General features: G+C 39.7%; 1 protein-coding gene across 13 annotated transcripts in view; it reads left to right on the top strand.

The window, feature by feature from the left end:
- The window catches only part of CREM (cAMP responsive element modulator), an 81,566-nt gene that overhangs the window by 34,171 nt on the left and 28,378 nt on the right, over positions 1-19,017 (top strand). For 5 of the 13 annotated variants that reach the window (XM_084782003.1, XM_084782004.1, XM_084781993.1 and 2 more), the window contains 3 exons: positions 11,098-11,244; positions 15,575-15,669; positions 15,805-15,947. The exons of 2 other annotated variants lie outside the window; for them this stretch is intronic. In XM_084782003.1, coding sequence (XP_084638129.1) covers positions 11,098-11,244; positions 15,575-15,669; positions 15,805-15,947 — 385 coding nt within the window. Of the gene's footprint in view, positions 1-10,824; positions 10,958-11,097; positions 11,245-15,574; positions 15,670-15,804; positions 15,948-19,017 lie in introns of those variants that run through there. 6 more of the 13 variants (XM_084781994.1, XM_084782010.1, XM_084782009.1 and 3 more) reach the window with 4 other exon arrangements.

Here is a 19,017-nt window from a genome sequence, read left to right as displayed (position 1 = left end):
TGGGCACTGTAGGTGGGCCTGTGGGCACTGTAGGTGGGCCTGTGGGCACTGTAGGTGGGCCTGTGGGCACTGTAGGTGGGCCTGTGGGCACTGTAGGTGGGCCTGTGGGCACTGTAGGTGGGCCTGTGGGCACTGTAGGTGGGCCTATGGGCACTGTAGGTGGGCCTGTGGGCCTGTGGGCACTGTAGGTGGGCCTGTGGGCACTGTAGGTGGGCCTGTGGGCACTGTAGGTGGGCCTGTGGGCACTGTAGGTGGGCCTGTGGGCCTGTGGGCACTGCAGGTGGGCCTGTGGGCACTGTAGGTGGGCCTGTGGGCCTGTGGGCCTGTGGCAGGAGGATGGCTGCACCTGGAGTGTGGTCTCAGAGTGGTGTAGATGGGCCAGAGCATGGGAAGTAGAACAGAATGCAGGAGGCTGTGGGGCTAGGCTCCTGGTGCAAGAGGTTCCTGGGCTGTGCTTCCATGTGAGCTTTTTTTTTTTTTTTTTTTTTTTTAAGATTTATTTATTTATTATTATGTGTACAGTGCTCTGTCTGCATATACACCTGCACATCAGAAGAGGGCAGCAGATCACAGTATAGATGGCCCTCCATGTTAGCTTTTTTATTTTTTGTTTTTAGATTTTTTGAGACAGGGTTTCTCTGTATCCTTGCCTGTCTTGGGCTCACTTTGTAGACAAGCCTCGAACTAATAGAGATGCACCCACCTCTGTCTCCCGAGTATGGGGATTAAAGGTGTACGCTACTATGCCTGGCCCATGTTCGCTTTTAATGAGTAATAATGATAACATTTAAGATTGTTAACTTGGGGGGCTGGAGAGATGGCTCAGCGCTTAGGAGCACTGTCTGCTCTTCCAGAGGTCCTGAATTCAATTCCCAGCCACCGCATGGTGGCTCATAACCATCTATAATGTGATCTGATGCCTGCTTCTGGCCTGTGATGTACATGCAGGCAGAACACTATATACGTAATAATAAATGAATAATAAATCTTAAAAAAGATTGTTAACTTTATCAATGCAATTATAGGGTTAATGTTTATCACTTAGCAGCTTTCTCAAAGCCAGTGAGCATATAGGATGGCACCTTTGCAGATCTAAGTGCTTTATTATTTAAGAGGATACATCTAAAGACTAACATTAAGGATATTGTATTTGTGTTTTCGGAGTCTAATCATAGTCTCTTAAGCTTTTTCACTGCCCAGAGTTTGGACATAGCAGAAGTGTCATTGCAGAATTGATTTAATTCACCTCTAGGAATTTAAGGATACAGCCTGTGTTGGTGAGAACTTACAACTTGTTTCCGCATTAGTTTTTGCTTTTTGTTTTTGTTTTTTTCCCCTGAGACAAGGCCTCATTGTGTACTTACAGAAACTATGTAGACCAGGCTGGCCTCAAACTCACAGAGGTCTGCCTGACCCCTGAGGGCTGAGATTAAAGGCATGTATCACTCCACCTGGCTCAGATTTTTTTTAAAAGATAGTTTTCATTCCTTACTTTGTGCGTGTATGGGTGTGGTCATACGTGTACCATGGTGCGTATGCAGAAGTCAGAGGACAACTTGTAGAGTCATTAACGCCTTCCATGATGTAGTTCCAGGATCAAACATGGGTCATCAATCTTGACAACAAGGGGTTTTACTTACTTGCATCTGGTATTCTTGACACTAAATCATTTTTGATAGAACTATTGTTTAATATGTTAATTAATATTGTTAATATGTACTGAGAATTATACTTGAAAGATTGTCAAAGGCCATCTTTGACATCCAAAGGTAAACTGAGGCAGGTGAACGTAGAGTCAGTGGCAGGGCTGGAGGCTAGTTGCTCCTGGAACCTGGGGTTGGGCACTCATGGCCTCCACTGATAGCAGCAGGCAATTAAGGATAGAAGGGGTCAGAACTGATTGCTCTTGGCGATGGGGGCCAGTACTTTACAGCTGGTGAGAAACTCTGAACTTTTTTCTTTTCAATTTTTCAATTATAATTTACTCACATCCTGATTGTAATTCCCTACTTCTTAACTTCCTGTTCCTACCCTCCTTCTCTCTTCTGTCCTATTCTCCTCCCCTAGACCTCTGACAGGTGGGGGTCTTCCTCCTCCACAATCTGACTTAGCCTATCAGGTCTCATCTGGATAGCCTGCATCCTCTTCCTCTGTGTTCCCCTATGGCCTCTCTGCCAAGGGGCAGTGATCATATCATGGACACCCGAGTTCATGTCAGATGCAGTCCCCTCTTCCCCCTCCCCCACATGGAGAATGAACTATTCGTTGGCTACATCTAAACAGGGGCTCTAGGTTCTCTGCTTGCCATGTCCTTGGTTGGTGCCTCAGTTTGTGCAGGCACCCCTGGGTCCAGATCCACCAGCCTTGATAGTCTGGTTGTGGAGCTCCTGACAACCCCCCTCTCACCCCGTCTTTCCATCCCCAAACTCTTCCAAACAACTCACAGCATTTTCCCCAGAGTCTGGCTGTGAGTCTCAGTATCTGTCTGAATCCCTGCTAGGTGGAGTCTCTCACAGAACATCTATGTTGGGCTTATATCTACTTATAAGTTAGTATCTACCATGCCTGTCTTTCTGGGTCTGGGTTTCCCCACTCAGGTTGATTATTTTTCTAGTTCTATCCATTTGCCTACAAATTTCAAGATTTTCTTGTTTTTGATAGCTGAGTAGTATTCCATTGTGTAAGTGTATCACAGTTTCTTTATCCATTCTTCACTGGAGGGATATGTAGGATGCTTCAGATCCGGGTTATTACGAATAAAGCTGCTATGAACATAGTTCAGCAAATGTCCTTATTGTATGGCAGAGCATCATTCGGGTATATTCCCACAAATGATATAGCTGGGTCTTGAGGTAAAACTATTCCCAATTTTCTGAGAAAGCGCCAGGTTGATTTACAAAGTTGTTGTACAAATTTGCACTCCCACCAGGATTGGAAGAGTGTTCACCTTTCTCCACATCCTCACCAGCATGTGTTGTCACTTGAGTTTTTTTTTTATCGTAGCCACTCTGATAGGTGTAAGATGGAATCTCAGAGTTGTTTTGATTTGCATTTCCCTGATGACTAAGGACATTGTGCATTTCTTTAAATGTTTCTTGGCCATTTGATATTCCTCTGTTGAGAATTCTCTGTTTACCTCTGTACCACATTTTTAAAATTCGATTATTTGGTTTGGTGAAATTAGCCCTTTGTTGGATATAGCCCAGTCTCTAGACTGTTGGTTTTTGTTCTGTTGATAGTGTCTTTTGCTTTATAGAAGCTTTTCAGTTTCATGAGGTCCTATTTATTAATTGTTGACCTTAGAGCCTGGGCTGTTGGTATTTTATTCAGGAAGTTTTCTCCTGTGCCAACAAATTCAAGGTTCTTCCCCACCTTTTCTTCTAACAGATTTAGTGTGTCTGGTTTTATGCTGAGGTCTTCAATCCACTTGGACTTCAGTTTTGTGCAGGGTGATAGATATGGATCTATTTGAAGTTTTCTATATGTGGTTCTCCAGTTAGACCAGCAGCATTTGTTGAAGATGCCCTTTTCCATTGTATGGTTTTGGCTTTCTTGTCAAAAATCAAGTGTCCATAGGTGTGTGGGTTTATTTCTGGGTCTTTGATTCATTTGATTGACCAGCTTATTTCTATGGCAGTACCATGCTGTTTTTATTACTGCTGTTCTTCTATAGTACAGCTTGAGATCCAGGATGGAGAATCCTCCAGAAAAATCTTTTATTGTACAAGATTGTTTTAGCTATTCTGGTTTTTTTTGCTTTACAGTATGAAGGTGAGAATTGATCTTTTAAGGTCTGTAAAGAATTATGTAGGTATTTTGATGGGAATTTCATTAAATGTGTAGACTGATTTTTGGTAACATAGCCATTTTTACTATGTTGATTCTCCTGATCCACAAGTGTGGGAGATCTTTCCATCTTCTCATATCTTCTTCAATTTCTCAATTAAGAGACTTTAACTTGTTTTTTTTTTTTTCCGTACAAGTCTTGCCCTCACTTGGTTAGAGTTACAACAAAATACTTTATATTATTTGTGGCTATTGTGAAAGGTGTAGTTTCCCTAATTCCTTTTTCAGCCCATTTGTCATTTGTGTACAGGAGGGCTACTGATTTTTTTCTAGTTGATTTTGTATCCAGCCACCTTGCTGAAGGTGTTTATCAGTTGCAGGTGTTCCTTGGTAGAAGTTTTGGGGGTCACTTATGTGTACTACTATCACATCATCCTCAAATAGGGATAGTTTGACTTCTCCCTGTCTAATTTGTATCGCCTTGATCTCCTTTGGTTATCTCTAGCTAGGACTTTAAGTGCTGTATTGAAGAGGTACTGAGAGAGTAGACAGCCTTGTTGTGTCCCTGATTTCAGTGGAGTTGATTTAAGTTTCTCTCCATTTAGTTTGGTGTTGGCTATAGGAGTGCCATATATTGGCTTTACTGTGTTTAGGTACGTGCCTTGTATCCCTGATTTCTCTAACACTTTTAGCATAAAAGGGTGTTGGATTTTGTCGAATGTTTTTCAGCATCTAAGGAGATGATCATGTGGTTTTTTTTCTTTCAGTTTGTTTATATGATGGATTACATTGATGGATTTCTGAGTATTGAACCACCCTTATATGCCTGGGATGAAGCCCACTTAGTCATGGTGAATGAATATTTTGATGTGTTCTTGGATTTAGTTTGTGAGTGTTTTATTGAGTATTTTTTACATCAATTTTCATTAAAAAACTTGGTCTGAAATTCTCTTTGTTGAGTCTTTCTGTGGTTTAGGTATCATGGTGACTGTGGCCTTATAGAATGAGTTTGATAATGTTCCTTCTGATTCTATTTTGTGGAATAGTTTGAAGAGAATTGGTATTAGCTCTTCTTTGAAGGTCTGGTAGAGTTCTGCACTGAATCCATCTGGCCCTGGCCTTTTTTTGCTTGGGAGACTTTTGATGACTACCTCTATATCCTTAGAAGATATAGGACTGTTTAATTTGTTTACCTGATCTTGATTCAATTTTGGTAATAGGTACTTATCAAGAAAAATGTCCTTTTCATTTAGATTTTCAATTTTTGTGGCATATAGGCTTTTGAAGTAAGACCTAATGATTCTTTGGATTTCCTCGGTGTCTGTCATTATGTCTCCATTTTCATTTCTGGTTTTCTTGATTTGAATACTCTTCCTCTGGCTTTTAATTAGTTTGGCTAAGAGTTTTCTCAAAGAACTAGCTCTTGTTTTCATTGATTCTTTGAATTGTTCTCTTTGTTTCTAATTTATTGATTTTTTAGCCATGAGTTTGTTCATTTCCAGCCATCTATTCCTCTTTAGTGTGTCTGCTTCTTTTGGTTCTAGAGCTTTCAGATGTGCTGTTAAGTTGCTAGTACTGGATCTCTCCATACTCTTTATACTTAGTGCTATGAACTTTCCTCTTAGCATGGCGTTCATTGTGTCCCATAAGTTCGGGTATGCTTGGCATTCATTTTCATTGAATTCTAGGAAGTTTTAAATTTCTTATTTTGTTCCTTACCAAAGAGGTCATTGAGTAGGGAGTTGTTCAGTTTCCATGAATTTGTAGGCTTTCTGTTGTTTCTATTGTTGTTGAGTTCCAGCTTTAATCCATGGTGGTCTGATATGATGCAAGGGATTATTTCAATCTTCTTGTATCTGTTGAGGTTTGCTTTGTGACCAAGTGTATGGTCAATTTTGGAGAAGGTTTTGTGAGGTGCTGAAAAGAAGGCCTATTCAGTTGTGTTTGAGTGTAATGTTCTATAGATATCAGTCAGGTCCATTTGATTCATGATGTCTATCAGTTTCATTATTTCTCCATTTAGTTTCTGTTAATAATCTGTCTGTCGGGGAGAGTGGAGTGTTGAAGTCTCTCACTATTAATATGGGGTTTGATGTGTGATTTAAGCTTTAGTAACGTTTCTTTTATGAATGTGGGGACACCCAGGGAAGCAGAGGAAGCAGGCAGATCTTTGTGAGTTCGAGGCTAGCCTGGTCTACAATGTGAGTCCAGGACAGCCAAGCAGAGAAATGCTGCCTTGGGAAAAAAAAATCCCAGAGGCAGGTGGATCTCTTGAGTTCCAGGATAGCCAAGGCTCCACAGAGAAACCATGTCTCAAAAAAGCAAACCAAAACAAAAATGAAAACAAACAAGCAAATGATTGAGACACACTGGTCTCTGGCAGAACTTGTAAGAGAACTCTAATTCTACAGAGTAAAGTCTTTCTATATGAGCAACTGTCACAGTCTTAAAAATTTCTCATCACCAGCTTGGCACAGTGCTCTGCCTGTAGTCCCAGTTACAGAGGAGGCCAATTGGTAAATCCTAGAGTTTGAGACCCTTATCTCAAAAAAAAAAAAAAAAAGAAGAAAAAGAAAGAAAGAAAGAAAGAAAGGAAAAGCAAATATGGGCCGAGAACAACCACAGAGGCTACAGCATCCTCTTCTGGGAGTGTGCTAGCTAGGTCTTCTTTTTGAGTTAGAGGGTTTGTTTGTGTTCTTGTTTGTTTTGCCTTTCTGTACTAGTTAAAAGCATAATTTATATATATTGCTTTTTTCGAGATAGGGTTTCTCTGTGGAGCCCTGGCTGTCCTGGCACTCACTTTGTAGACCAGAATGGCCTTGAACTCACAGAGACCTACCTGTCTCTGCCTCCTGAGTGTTGGGATTACTCGCCACCATGCCTGGCTCATAATTTATATTTTACTAGTCTCTTACCTATAGCCCTATCTGTGAAGCTTTATTGGAGCTGAAAGCTCTCTTTGAGCTGAACAGCATACTGTGAGGCAAGGTTAGTACAGAGGAGCTATCACAAAGTGTTGTGTGCACTGCAGAAGCTAAGCAAGACTCTGTCAAAAGATTTGCTAAGATAAACTCATATATAATAAAAAATGTTGCCTCTTATGTATAATATTAAAATGTTATTTCCCTTTTACTCTGGCAAAATTTGCACTGGTGTGATAAAAACAGTGTGTGACGGATAAACTCTTGGTCTTGAGCCATATTAGTGTCATCAAGGAGCATAACTATCTTTGATATTCTTCACTGCCATTTCTTTGAAGTTAACCAGAGCAACCAGTCTCATGGGAGAATATTCTGGATGAACCAGTAAAAGCTGCATAACAGCATGGCCTTTGAGTATGTACTACCTTAGTGTTCTCTGTCGGTAAGTGGGATTGCTTTTGAGGAAAGGTGGGTGGTCCACATTAGCTTCACCCACTGTGAGTCAGTGCTTTCCTAGAAGTGTTTCATGGTGTTGCATAGTCTTGAATGGGTTAAAGATTCATCCAAAGACTGCAGATAGTGGATTTTTATACCATTGGTATAGGTTTGGGAACAACTGCTTGTGAGTTTCAGAGTTATGTCAAAGAAGAATATTCTTGCTTGTCTGTTATAACTGTAGGAATCTCATGCCCTTTAAAATCCACTGTCTTGTGAGGTCCAGATTTTCTTCACATATCACCTACTGCAGCACACTGCAGATTCGTTATAGAAGTATGTATTAGAGTCTTGATCTGTTTCATTGAAACAAGTCATTAAAGCCAGGTGTGGTAGGGCAGGCTTATAATCTCACCACTTGGGAGGCTGAGACAGAGCCACCATGAATTTGAGACCACCCAGGATACAGAATGAGTTCCAAGCTAGCCTGTGCTACTTAGTGAGATCCTGTCTCAAAGAAATAAAAACCTAAGGTTGATGAGGTAGCTCATCAGGTAAAGTACTTGTTGCTGTATGGCATCTAACAGCTTAACTTCAATTCCTAGCATCCACATGGTAGGAGAGAACTGACACACACACACACACACACACACACACACACACACACACACACACAAAATATAATAAGAAAACCAAACCCCACCAGGCAGTAGTGGTACATGCCTTTTATTTCAACACTCAGGAGACAGAGGCAGGAAGATCTTTGTGAGTTCAAAGCCAGCCTGGCTTATGGAGTAAGGTCTAGGCCAGCCAGAGATACACAGAGAATACATAGAGAAATCCTGACTCCAAAAACCAAAACCAAGCCAGCCAACCAACCAACCAACAACCAAACTCCCCCAAACAACAGCAAAAACCTTAGCCATTAAAAGAAGTTAGTCTACCATGGTAGTGGTGGTGCATGCTTTTATTGTTTTTTGTTTTGTTTTTTTGAGACAGGGTTTCTCTGTGTAGCCTTGGCTGTCCTGGACTCACTTTGTAGACCAGGCTGGCCTGGAACTCACAGCGATCAGCCTGCCTCTGCCTCCCCTGGCATTAAAGGCGTGCACCACCACACCCGGCTGGTGCATGCCTTGAATCTGAGCAGAAACACATGCCCCTCTGGTAGTTTGAGGCCAGTCAAACGTTGTAGTAAGTTCCAGGCCAGCCAGGAATACATAATGAGACCTTATCTCAACAACAACAAATACCCTAACCAAGTGGAAACACAAAATACACACAAATACCCTAAAGAAAAAGCACTGTCACAGTTTTCAGTAAAAATGATAGCATTGCTCTAGATTTACTATTGCTAAGCTATTAAGTGATGATTTTTCCATTTTAATTTCTAGTGTGCTGTTAATCCATAGATAAAACTCTCTGGAGTTGGTTTGTATGGACTTGTAAGAACCAAACATGTATATCTTTTTCCAATTTTTGTGTCTCCATATGAAGCCTGAAACAAGTCATCATGTATAATGCATAGTTTATTTATATCACAGAAATAAGCAAAAACTTTGTCAGGATTCCACTTCCTAGGATCTGGTTATTAAATATTTACCAGCACTCTACTAGGTAGAAATCCAGTTGGTTTAGAGAATGAAAACTCTTTAGGGCTGGTGAGACTGCTCAGATGCTTATTGCTAAACTTGATGACCTGAGTTTGATCCTGTGGAACGGCATGGTAAAAAGAGACCAACTCCTACAGGTTGTCCTCTCGCCTCCACATGCACAGTGGCATGCACACACAAAGTGGCGCACATACAGTGGCACACGCACACCCCCCAAACTCTAAGTGTTATTAAAAAATTATAAACAAAAAACCCCTCTGAGGTAGTTAGCAAGTTGTAAGTATAAAGATGTCCTGAGAGAAAAGGAGTTTGAGGTAATTTGAGAGGAGGAGAGATCCCTTGGCAGTAACACAGAGCTAGATGCCCTTCTATTACTTGTACAGTGTTAGCTTCTATGCTGAGATTTATAGAACAAATCCTTTTTCTTTTTACCTCTAGCTGTTCAACCTATGGTTATATATAAGATGTACTTTGCTCCTACAATCCAAAGTAAACGATACTGGGATATGCAGGCTGAAATTGCCTGGTATGTTGTCTGTATCGGTTGCCTCTGACCTCATTTGTCACTTTCTAATCTAGGTTTAGATCAAGGTCTGGCTTCAGCTCTGGCTCCCACAGAAAGCCTTCATGCTTTGTTCAGGGCTGCACTGGTCTTTCTTCTGCACTTCTGTGACATTCATGGCTAACAAAGTGGAGCATCTACCTCTTGTTTGATGTGTTGTTTTTCTAGGCATCAGTGTTACCACTTACTTTATACCGTGTCTTATAAGCACAGTGCTCATTATAGATTTCTTTTTTATGTGTCAAAGATTAGAGTTACTAGAGAAACTATTTGCTTTCTTAGAAGATGGCAATATAAATTAAGTCTTAATTATTTGTTGTAAATAGAGTTTTTTCCACTCCCAGACAAGGGTCTTGCTGTGTTCCTTATCCTAGCCACAAACTCATGGTGGTCCTGCTTTAACTGCCTGAGTGCTGAGATTTCAAACTTGTCACTATGTTCCCCTTGCCAAACCAATGTAACATAGTTTTAAAAGCAGTAAACACCAGTAAAGTAGCTTGGGACTCATTGGTGTTTCTTAAAAGTGAGGTCACACATAGAGGCTTCCATGAAAATTAGCACCTTCTGGTTCTCCTGTTATTCAAGATAGAAACCCCCAGTGTATTTAATTCTCCAGGTCTGTAGGTGGTTTGAGTAAATCAAAGTGCATAGTGAACTGAGTAAAATTAAGAAAAGTTTCTAAAATCATAGTGGCCAGTAGGACAGACTGATTACTAGAGACCTTAGTAGGGTGTTTACTGAAGCTCTCAGTAGCTGGAAGATGCTTATATTACTCTTCTCTCAGTTCAAGACTGATACGGCTCTGCACTTCTCTATGCTGGGATACTCTATGCAGGGGCCACACCAGCCCTGAGACAGGAGGTCTCTCTAGAACAGACACTAAGGTTGAAAGGTCCTGCAATTTATTTGCTCTGTGGTGTAGTGTGTGTGTGTGTGTGTGTGTGTGTGTGTGTGTGTGTGTGTGTGTGTTTGAGAGAGAGAGAGAGAGAGAGAGAGAGAGAGAGAGAGAGAGAGAGAGAGAGAGGAGAGAGAGAGAGAAGAGAGGAGAGAGGAGAGGAGAGAGAGGAAAAGAGAGGGGAGAGAGGAGACAGACACACATGTGGTTATAGACTATAAAATTTCTTTTTCTTAAACTAATATTATGACAGGGTATCAGGTTGCATCTTAAAAAGGCTTTAAAGGTTCTGCAGTTTCTTTGCTCTGTGGTGGTTGTTGTTGTTGTTGTTGTGTGTGTATGTGTGTGTGTTGGGAGGAGAGAGGAAACAGATACACACTACACACATGTGGTTATAGATTGTAAAATTACTTTTCCTTTAATGTTGAGACAGGGTATCAACTTGCATCTAAAACCGAAAGAATTACTACACAAAATATTTCATTTATCAAGAAGTAATCCACTACAATTATATTTTCTTTGGTTAATCTTAATCAGTTAAAGAGGAGGAGTAGTTTGATTTTAGCTGAAAAAGGTGTCCCTGTTAGTAGCCATGAGGTTGCATGGAGGTGGTTTAACTGCTTTAGAACTTCATGCTTGGAACATTCTCAGCTGCTAAAGCATGGGCAGCAAAAGTGAGGCGCATGGGTTCTTTAGTATCTGTCACGTCAGAGAATGACAGTTCCAGGACAGTGACTGCTTCCTAATGGTAAGTACCCCACTGGTTTGCCATTTCTTAGATTCAGAAAAAAGAGAAATAGGAAGGTTATGATAGCGAGTGGTACTCTTACAAATAAATAAAAGCAATACAAATCCAGCTTTAATCCTCAATGATGGTCATTCTTTCAGGTTTCTGTAGCTGGATCAGGCACTGGAAGAGGCTCCCCAGCTGTGACTCTAGTACAGTTACCTTCAGGCCAAACTGTACAGGTCCAGGGAGTAATTCAGACACCACATCCATCGGTTATTCAGTCACCACAAATACAAACTGTTCAGGTTAGCGTCCTTTCTTGATGATTTGTCTTTGACTTTTTTGAGCTTTAAATTTTTTGTTTGATTCATTTATCATCATTTTCTTTATTTTATTTTATTCTTTTGGAGATAATGTTTCACTATGTAGCCAAGGCTGGCTTTTTGAGCTCCTTTTCCTCCTCCTCAGTCTCTCAAATTATGAAATTGCAGGTATGTGCCACCATCATTGGCTGCTGTATTTTGTTTTGCCTTTATTTTCAAGGCATCTTCTTGGGTACTTGGAGGAATTTATTTTTATGTACGGTGCATTGGGTCCTGCTGTGTGTAGATTGACTTCTGGGTTGGAGTTTTGTTGTCTGTGTTTATTCTGTATGGTGAGTAATTGTTAAATAAGCGGTTCTAACTTTTAGCTCCTTATTTTCAGACTTATATTTATTTAGCAAAGCTCGTTAGTTGTATCTTAAGGGTTCTTGGAAGACATTGTAATAAACATAGTACTATGAAGAGTGTAGTTCTGGCTGGCTTTGAACTCAAGGTTACCCGAGTTGGCCTGAAGCTTGCAGCAGACCTCCTGGGTGCATCATGGCACTTGGTCAGAACTTTATTTTAGAATAGTGAATGCAATCCTTAGAAATTCAGGACCTTGGTATTTATTTATTCTGATGCTGGGACTTCAACTGCAGATCTTCCTGAAGGCCAAGTATGTACTCTAGCACCTCCTGTACCCACGACTAAGGGCAGGGATCCTTGTCACTTGGGTGCTTTATTTCCATGTCATCTACCTCCTCAGGTGAGCCAGGGCTTCTGTAGGTGTGGCTGTGATACAGATACATATACTACTGCTTGTTATTAACCAAAATGGTCACAGATCCTACATTCTTTTTTTGTTTGTTTGAGACAGGGTTTCTCTGTGTAACAGAGCCTTGGCTGTCCTGGACTCTCCTTGTAGACCAGGCTGGCCTCAAACTCTCAGAGATCTACCTGCCTCTGCCTCCCGAGTGCTGGGATTAAAGTGTGTGCCACCACTGCCCGGACAAATCCTACATTCTTTTTCATGAGTAGGTAAAAATTTTGTGCGTACTTTATAGCATACTGTCCACTTCTACTGAACTGATTTCTGTTTATTTTTTAGGTCAGTTTGTTATTATCCTTTAAGTGTAGACATTATTTAAACCTAACTGGTGACAAGCAAGCCTCAAATTTGTGAGGAAACGGATGTGCATATTACTTAGTCTTGCCTTTGCCTGCATGTTTGAATGCAGTTTATCAGGGAATGCCATGAGGATTGCAGCACAACACTGATATGATAAAATCACACACTTTCTGTGCTTGCATCTCTCTTCAGCATAGGTATCTCTTCCTTGTTCTCAGGGTGTAAATATAAGTCCTGTCATTATCTTTAGTTTTCTGTGATGATGACCTTTGAGTCCAAGAATCTCTGATTCTAATTATAAAGTAAGAAAGTTTTCTCTTGCTCTTCCTTGTATTATGGGTTTTATTGGGAGTAGAAATTTTACCTGGCTGATGTTGGAAGGCAGCATTGTCTTATATTCAGAATACTTTGTTTTTGCTGTTGTTTTGCTAAGTGAATGATTTGATTGTCTTTGTAGAGATACATGCACTTAGATCTTACCTTAGAATTCCATGTTTTCACTTCCTAAGCTGACATCAGGGAAGGAGGAAGCACTGTTACTCCACAGTGGTCTGCCCTGTCTTGTGTTTACCTCTCCCAGAACACTGTCTTCTTGTGCTCTCTTCACGCGTAGTCCTTGGTGTTTGGAAGAGATAGGAGTATTCTTTTGATCCTTAGCTTGGGATTCAGGATTGTCTTCTGGTTTTATTTCTGTATTGATGAAAAAAGAAGCGCTATTTTTTCCTGTTGTTTTGTCAAATTAAAAGACTTTAAAAATTTTACAACAAGAGCCTAAATGTAAAAGTGTTTCTGTCATTCATATCTCTTTCAAGCACGATTGTGATATGTATTTAATAGAATATGTATAATATGTCTACAGATTAATAAATGGTTATATAAAAACTCAAAAAAAGGAATTCCATGTTTTAAGTGACATCATTCTGCATGAACTTTAATTTTTAAAAATGTTTTTATTGGCGTGCATTAGTTATATGCAATAGTGGTTTTATTCATTATAACATTTCATAATGTATTTTATTTGTTTCTTTTCTCCCCCTATGTTTTCTTTTTCCTTTTTTGGTTTTTTGAGACAGGATTTCTCTGTGTAGCCCTGGCTGCACTAGAACTCGCTCTGTAAACCAGGCTGGCCTCAGACTCACAGCTATCCGCCTGGCTCTGCCTCCCAAGTGCAGAATTAAAGATGTGCGCCACCACTGCTCATCTCCTCTCAGCTTCTGTAAATGGGATAGAATAATGGGCTCTCCTGCATGTGAGGGAGTTGCTGTGGTTTAGGACAGCTGTGTGAAATATATTGCTAGTTTAAGATGCATGATGCATGACTGTGTAAGGCAGCAACATTTTTCCTAGTACGTTCATTTCAGTGTGTGTGTTTGTGTGTCATACCTAAGATAAGAAATGTCATATTTGTAAATGAGTATATATGTGTGTATGTGTGTTTACACACACACAACTATCTATATGCAATGAAGACTATATATTCCCTCTATTAAAATAAGAAATGAAATTTTAATATATTTTTAATTGGCAAACAATTTTTTTTTCTTTCAAGACAGGGTTTCTCTGTTACACAGTGCCCTGGTTGTCCTGGTCTGTCTTTGTAGTCTAGGCTGGCTTTGAACTCACAGAGATCCACCTGCCTCTGCCTTCTGAGTGCTGGGATTAAAGGCGTGGCAAACAATTTTATCAGTTTATTATCAACATTTTGTTTTGTAGTGTGTGTACATTATAGCATGACTAAATTGGCTAACTAAAATATGCATCACTTTATATAATTTTTTTAATGCTGGAAACACTTTAAATCTGCTAATTAATTCTACACAAACTTTTACAATGTTCAGGAGGAAAATATACTGATATCCTTTAAAAAATTCTCCTTTTTCTTTTTGGCATTTTTCTAGAGATTTTTGAAGCTCAAGCTGGCTTCAGACTCACAGTGTATTTAAAGATGACCTTGAATTTCATATGCTCCTGTTTCTACCTTCAAATGCTGGGATTACGGACATTCCCCACCACACCAGGCTTCACGTGATGCTGGGGAGCAAACACGTGACTTTGTGCATGATGGAGCACTTTGCCAATGAGTCATAGCCGCGGCTCTAGGCTGTCCTTAACTGTACTCACCGTGTCGTATGGCAGGAACTATATATTCTTGTTTTCATTCCTGATGGTTTAGGTTTTTCCCCATATCAAAGTCTCATGTCATTTGAAGTTTTGTAAATTCACCTCCCTTAAACCTTAGAGTTAAATGAGTCAATATACTGGCAGAAGACATGTTTAGAGATTTGTAATTTTAGTTTTCTCAATTACTTCAATTGACACATTACTGTATTGTTGCCTGGCTTGAAAATGAAATCATGCCGAAAACTCTGATGTTTTACTTTTACATCTGTCTATCTATCTTATTATCTATCATCTATCTTCCTTTCTACCTACCAATCATCTATCCACCCACCCACCCACCCGCCTGTCTTTGATGTGGGTGTGTCTTTGGGTGCATTCTGTAGTGTCTACTTGGAGATCGGAGGACAAGAGTGGGGATTTGTTCTCTTTGTGCACCGTGTGGATCTTCGGGCTGAACTAAAGGTGTCAGGCTTAGTGGCAAGTGCTTTTTATTCACTGAGCCGTCTTACTGGGCCTTTAAATAGAAATTTATTTTGACTTTAGAATCTTTAAACTCTAACATACTATACTATACCAGCATAGTATAATATAGTATATAGTATATAGTATATACTATAATAAATACTATAACATATTATAGGGATATAATATGTTAACAAGCTTGGTTTACTGACTTATTTACATAAGTCTCCATTCTTTTTTTGAGCCTACTTGATGCCTAACTTTTACAACTAGCTTAAGCCAATGATAATGCGAAGAAAGCACTAAATTGGGTAGTTTTTCTGTCTCTATTATATGGTCTTCCTCACTGATGTTTGTACTTATAAGGATACATCTGGGTTTGGGATTTTGGGTCTCAAATGTTTTAGGCTTTTTCCTTTCCTGTGAAGCTTTACTTGGCATTCCAAGTACTCTTTCCATTGACTTTATTTACTATTTATTTTATCTATACCATTTCTTGCTTCCTTCTCCACGCAAGTGCTAAGCTGAGTTCTTCCTGCAGACTCTTAATCACCATTCTATTAATGAAGATGCTAGTCATATATTTTATGATGCATTGCAGAAAATCTTGTATTATAGGTAGCAACAATTGCAGAGACAGATGATTCTGCAGAATCAGAAGTAATTGATTCTCATAAACGTAGAGAAATTCTTTCACGAAGACCCTCATATAGGTGAGTTAACTAACTTTCCCATTGGAATATTTCTACCTCAAAAGGCTCAATAATTATAGAACAAAGCAATTATTCTTTGTATCTTTCCTGTTGTCTCTATGTCCTAATTGCTTATATTGTTAAATTATGTTTTAGAAAAATACTGAATGAACTTTCCTCTGATGTGCCTGGTATTCCCAAGATTGAAGAAGAAAAATCAGAGGAAGAAGGAACACCACCTAACATTGCTACCATGGCAGTACCAACTAGCATATATCAGACTAGCACGGGGCAATACAGTATGTATGCTATGACTCCATAGACAGTGCTAGCTTTAAGTCTTCTGTAGTTACAGTGAAGCAGTGTGGGCTTGGGCATCTGAATGCTTCATTAACAACTGTGCATCGTTAACAACTGTGTCACAGAATAAAAAGTACATGTTATAGCAGTAAGGTACTTGTACTGACCGCTGAAAAATAGAAGTATTTATTGCTGAATATAAAATATAAGTGGTTAAAAATTAAAGAGGAGGCTTCCTATTTACATGTTTATATTCATCTCCAGTAAAGGTTTTAAAAGTTCCTGTTTTTGTTGTCTTTATGATATAAATGTCTGTATTTCCTTGTTGTTGGCTTTTGTTGCCAACAACTTACTACACTTAATCATATAAAAGAGGTAAATGTTTTTTAAGTTGTGTTTTAAATGTAATTTTGTTTTCATTACTCTGCTAATTTGTGCTGCAGTTTTCCTAAAACAAAATGACTTAACTTTCTAACTGTAGCAATTGGATAGTTCATTTTATTTGAACTTGACACACTGGAAGCTCTAATAAACAGATACACTGGCTTTTATTCTTGTGCATTTTAATGGATGGTTACTTCTGTGCTTTTTGTTTTAACAAAAGCACTAATCGTTTTCCCAAGTCCGAGACATTTGATAAACAAGAATAACAACCATGAGACCTAGAAAGCAAAGTAAAAGGGTGAAGAGGAAGCCGGGGCAGGTAACCGCCTGGGTACTTGGAGATGTGTCTAACTACATACTGTGTCCAATAAAGTGTGAAGTTTTCCTTTTCCTTTGTCCTTGTATAAGGCAGCAATACTCACAAAGCCCAAGACTTGGCTATTATAGCATATTATCTCCTTTTGTGTACGGGAAGATCTTATGTAGCTATTAGGGTCTGTTGTTGTTGGTTTGTTTCATAGAATTTGTAGTAGTAAATCCCGTTGATAATTTTGGGTACCTACCATCATGATACCTGTCAGAGATGGGTGCAGTTTGTCAACACACTCTGCAGAATGCTGAATACACATGTTCAAAATGAGTGTTAAGAAAATTCCCATCACCTTTTGTTTCTGTCTTTGTTTCTTTAGCCCATTTGGATTATGAGGTAAGTGTTTTAGGACTGTAAACCAGAGGTTGCCAGCTTGTGTGCCTCTGTAGGACAGTTCTAGATTGCAGGAAGGCAGAGCTCCTGGTCCCTAGACAGGCTGAGCAGGCCTGAGAAGCCAGAGCCTCCAGTGTCAGCCCCTGTCTTGAGCACCTTTGCCCATTTGTCCAGTGGGCTGTTGATACTATTGTTTTTTGTTTGTGCTCTGACAGGGGAAAGGTTGAAAGTTACTGCTGAAAGAGTGTTAGCACTTCTTTAAGTTTTGAGGATGAGCTAAGATGCTGCAATCTTTGCATTTCTCTGGCATAGGACTTCTCATTGCAGCACGGTCTATTTGCAGGGAATAGGGAAGTTGATGCTGTGGGTTAATTTGCCTAGTTGTTACCACAGAATGTGACGTAGTGAAATGACAGCTAAGAGAATATTGAATCTAGAGAGGATATGGTGCCTGCTGTCTGCATTTGTTCACTCAGTGGTCAAAGAGGCATCTCAGGTTTTAGTTTTTGAAGTAGAAATCTTTTCAATGGCCAAACTGTGGGGTTTGTGTGAAGACAAAAGAAAAGCACAGATCAAAGTGGGAGGAGACAAAGGACTGTAGGTTAGCTGAGAAGTCTTCTTCATGGCCATTAGGCCTCTCCTTTCAGTGAGATTCTGTGCCGTGGCTCCAGTGCGCCCAGCGCTAGCTTCTACACTTGGCATGTAAGGTCATTGTATGCAAAATGCACAGTTGAGGGATGAGTCAGGAGTTCCAGGTGTAAACGAAACAACTGCATGTTTAGAAGTTCAATATTTATTTGTTTGCCTGCAAGAATGATTTCTATACTTCAATTAGAGAATATTTATATTTATCTTATATCCTTATATACATATAAGATCCACTTTATTAATCTTATTTCTTACTAGGAAAATCTTAACAGGTTTTGATGTTTTTATGTTATATATAAGTATTTAAGAATAGAAAAAACTACTAGCATTTAGAATAGCTTTTTGAATAGTTTGACTGAAATGTCTGCATATTTTTCTTTGCATTGTTTTTTTGTTGTTGTTGTTGTTGCTTTTTGTTTTTCAAGACAGGGTTTCTCTGGATTCACATTGTAGACCAGGCTGGCCTCAAACTCACAGTGAACTGCCTGCCTCTGCCTCCCATGTGCTAGGATTAAAGGCATGCGCCACCACCACTGGCTCTATGCATTGTTTTCAGTCATCCTTATAATCTTAATTTGGACAGGAGTATCAAAGTTGATGACATAAGAATGTATCCTACATGTAAATAGTTACATTAAACATTTTCTGTGTCTATATATTTGTGTGCACCTACGTGTATGGGAAAACTTGCTTACACATCTGTGTATAAAGGCTAGAGGCTGACGTGGTGCCTTTTTCTATGGCTTCTGCACCTTATGTTTTGAGACAAAGTCTCACCTGGAGCTCACCATTTTGGCAAGACTTTGTGTTCAGTGAGCTGCTACACTTACTCATCTCCACTGACTGCTGAGGGTACCGATGTACAATAGCATGTCCAGCTTCTGCATGGGCAGTGGGAGTGAGCTCAGCTCCTCATGCTCGCACAACAGGAGCTCTTCCTCCTGAGCCTCCTCCCAGCACAAATTCATGCTTTTAATAGTTGACACACACTTGTTGGCAATTGACATTATTATTTTGATTTTCTGTTTGTGTTTTTGGTAGTTCCAGGGACCCATCTGGGTGGGCAAGTGCTTTATCATTGAGCTACATCTGTGGCTTCTGATTACTATTTATAACAAAAATTAGTTTTACTGGGCACAAGAACAAAAATAGCTTTAAAAATAGAAACTTTAAACTTTTTAAAAATTTAAACAGGCAAGGATTTGTTGTTAAAGCACTAAATAATAGCTACACCTGCAGAAACTCTGTTGGGAATACAGAAACTTGCAGTAGGTTCGTTGTTCAACAGATGGAGCCAGGGGTATGACTCACTGGGAAAACCTTTACCTTGTATG

Source organism: Acomys minous (assembly GCF_964271855.1).
Source record: "Acomys minous genome assembly, chromosome: 5".
Classification (NCBI taxonomy): domain Eukaryota; kingdom Metazoa; phylum Chordata; class Mammalia; order Rodentia; family Muridae; genus Acomys; species Acomys minous.
This window is presented reverse-complemented; position numbering and strand designations above follow the sequence as displayed.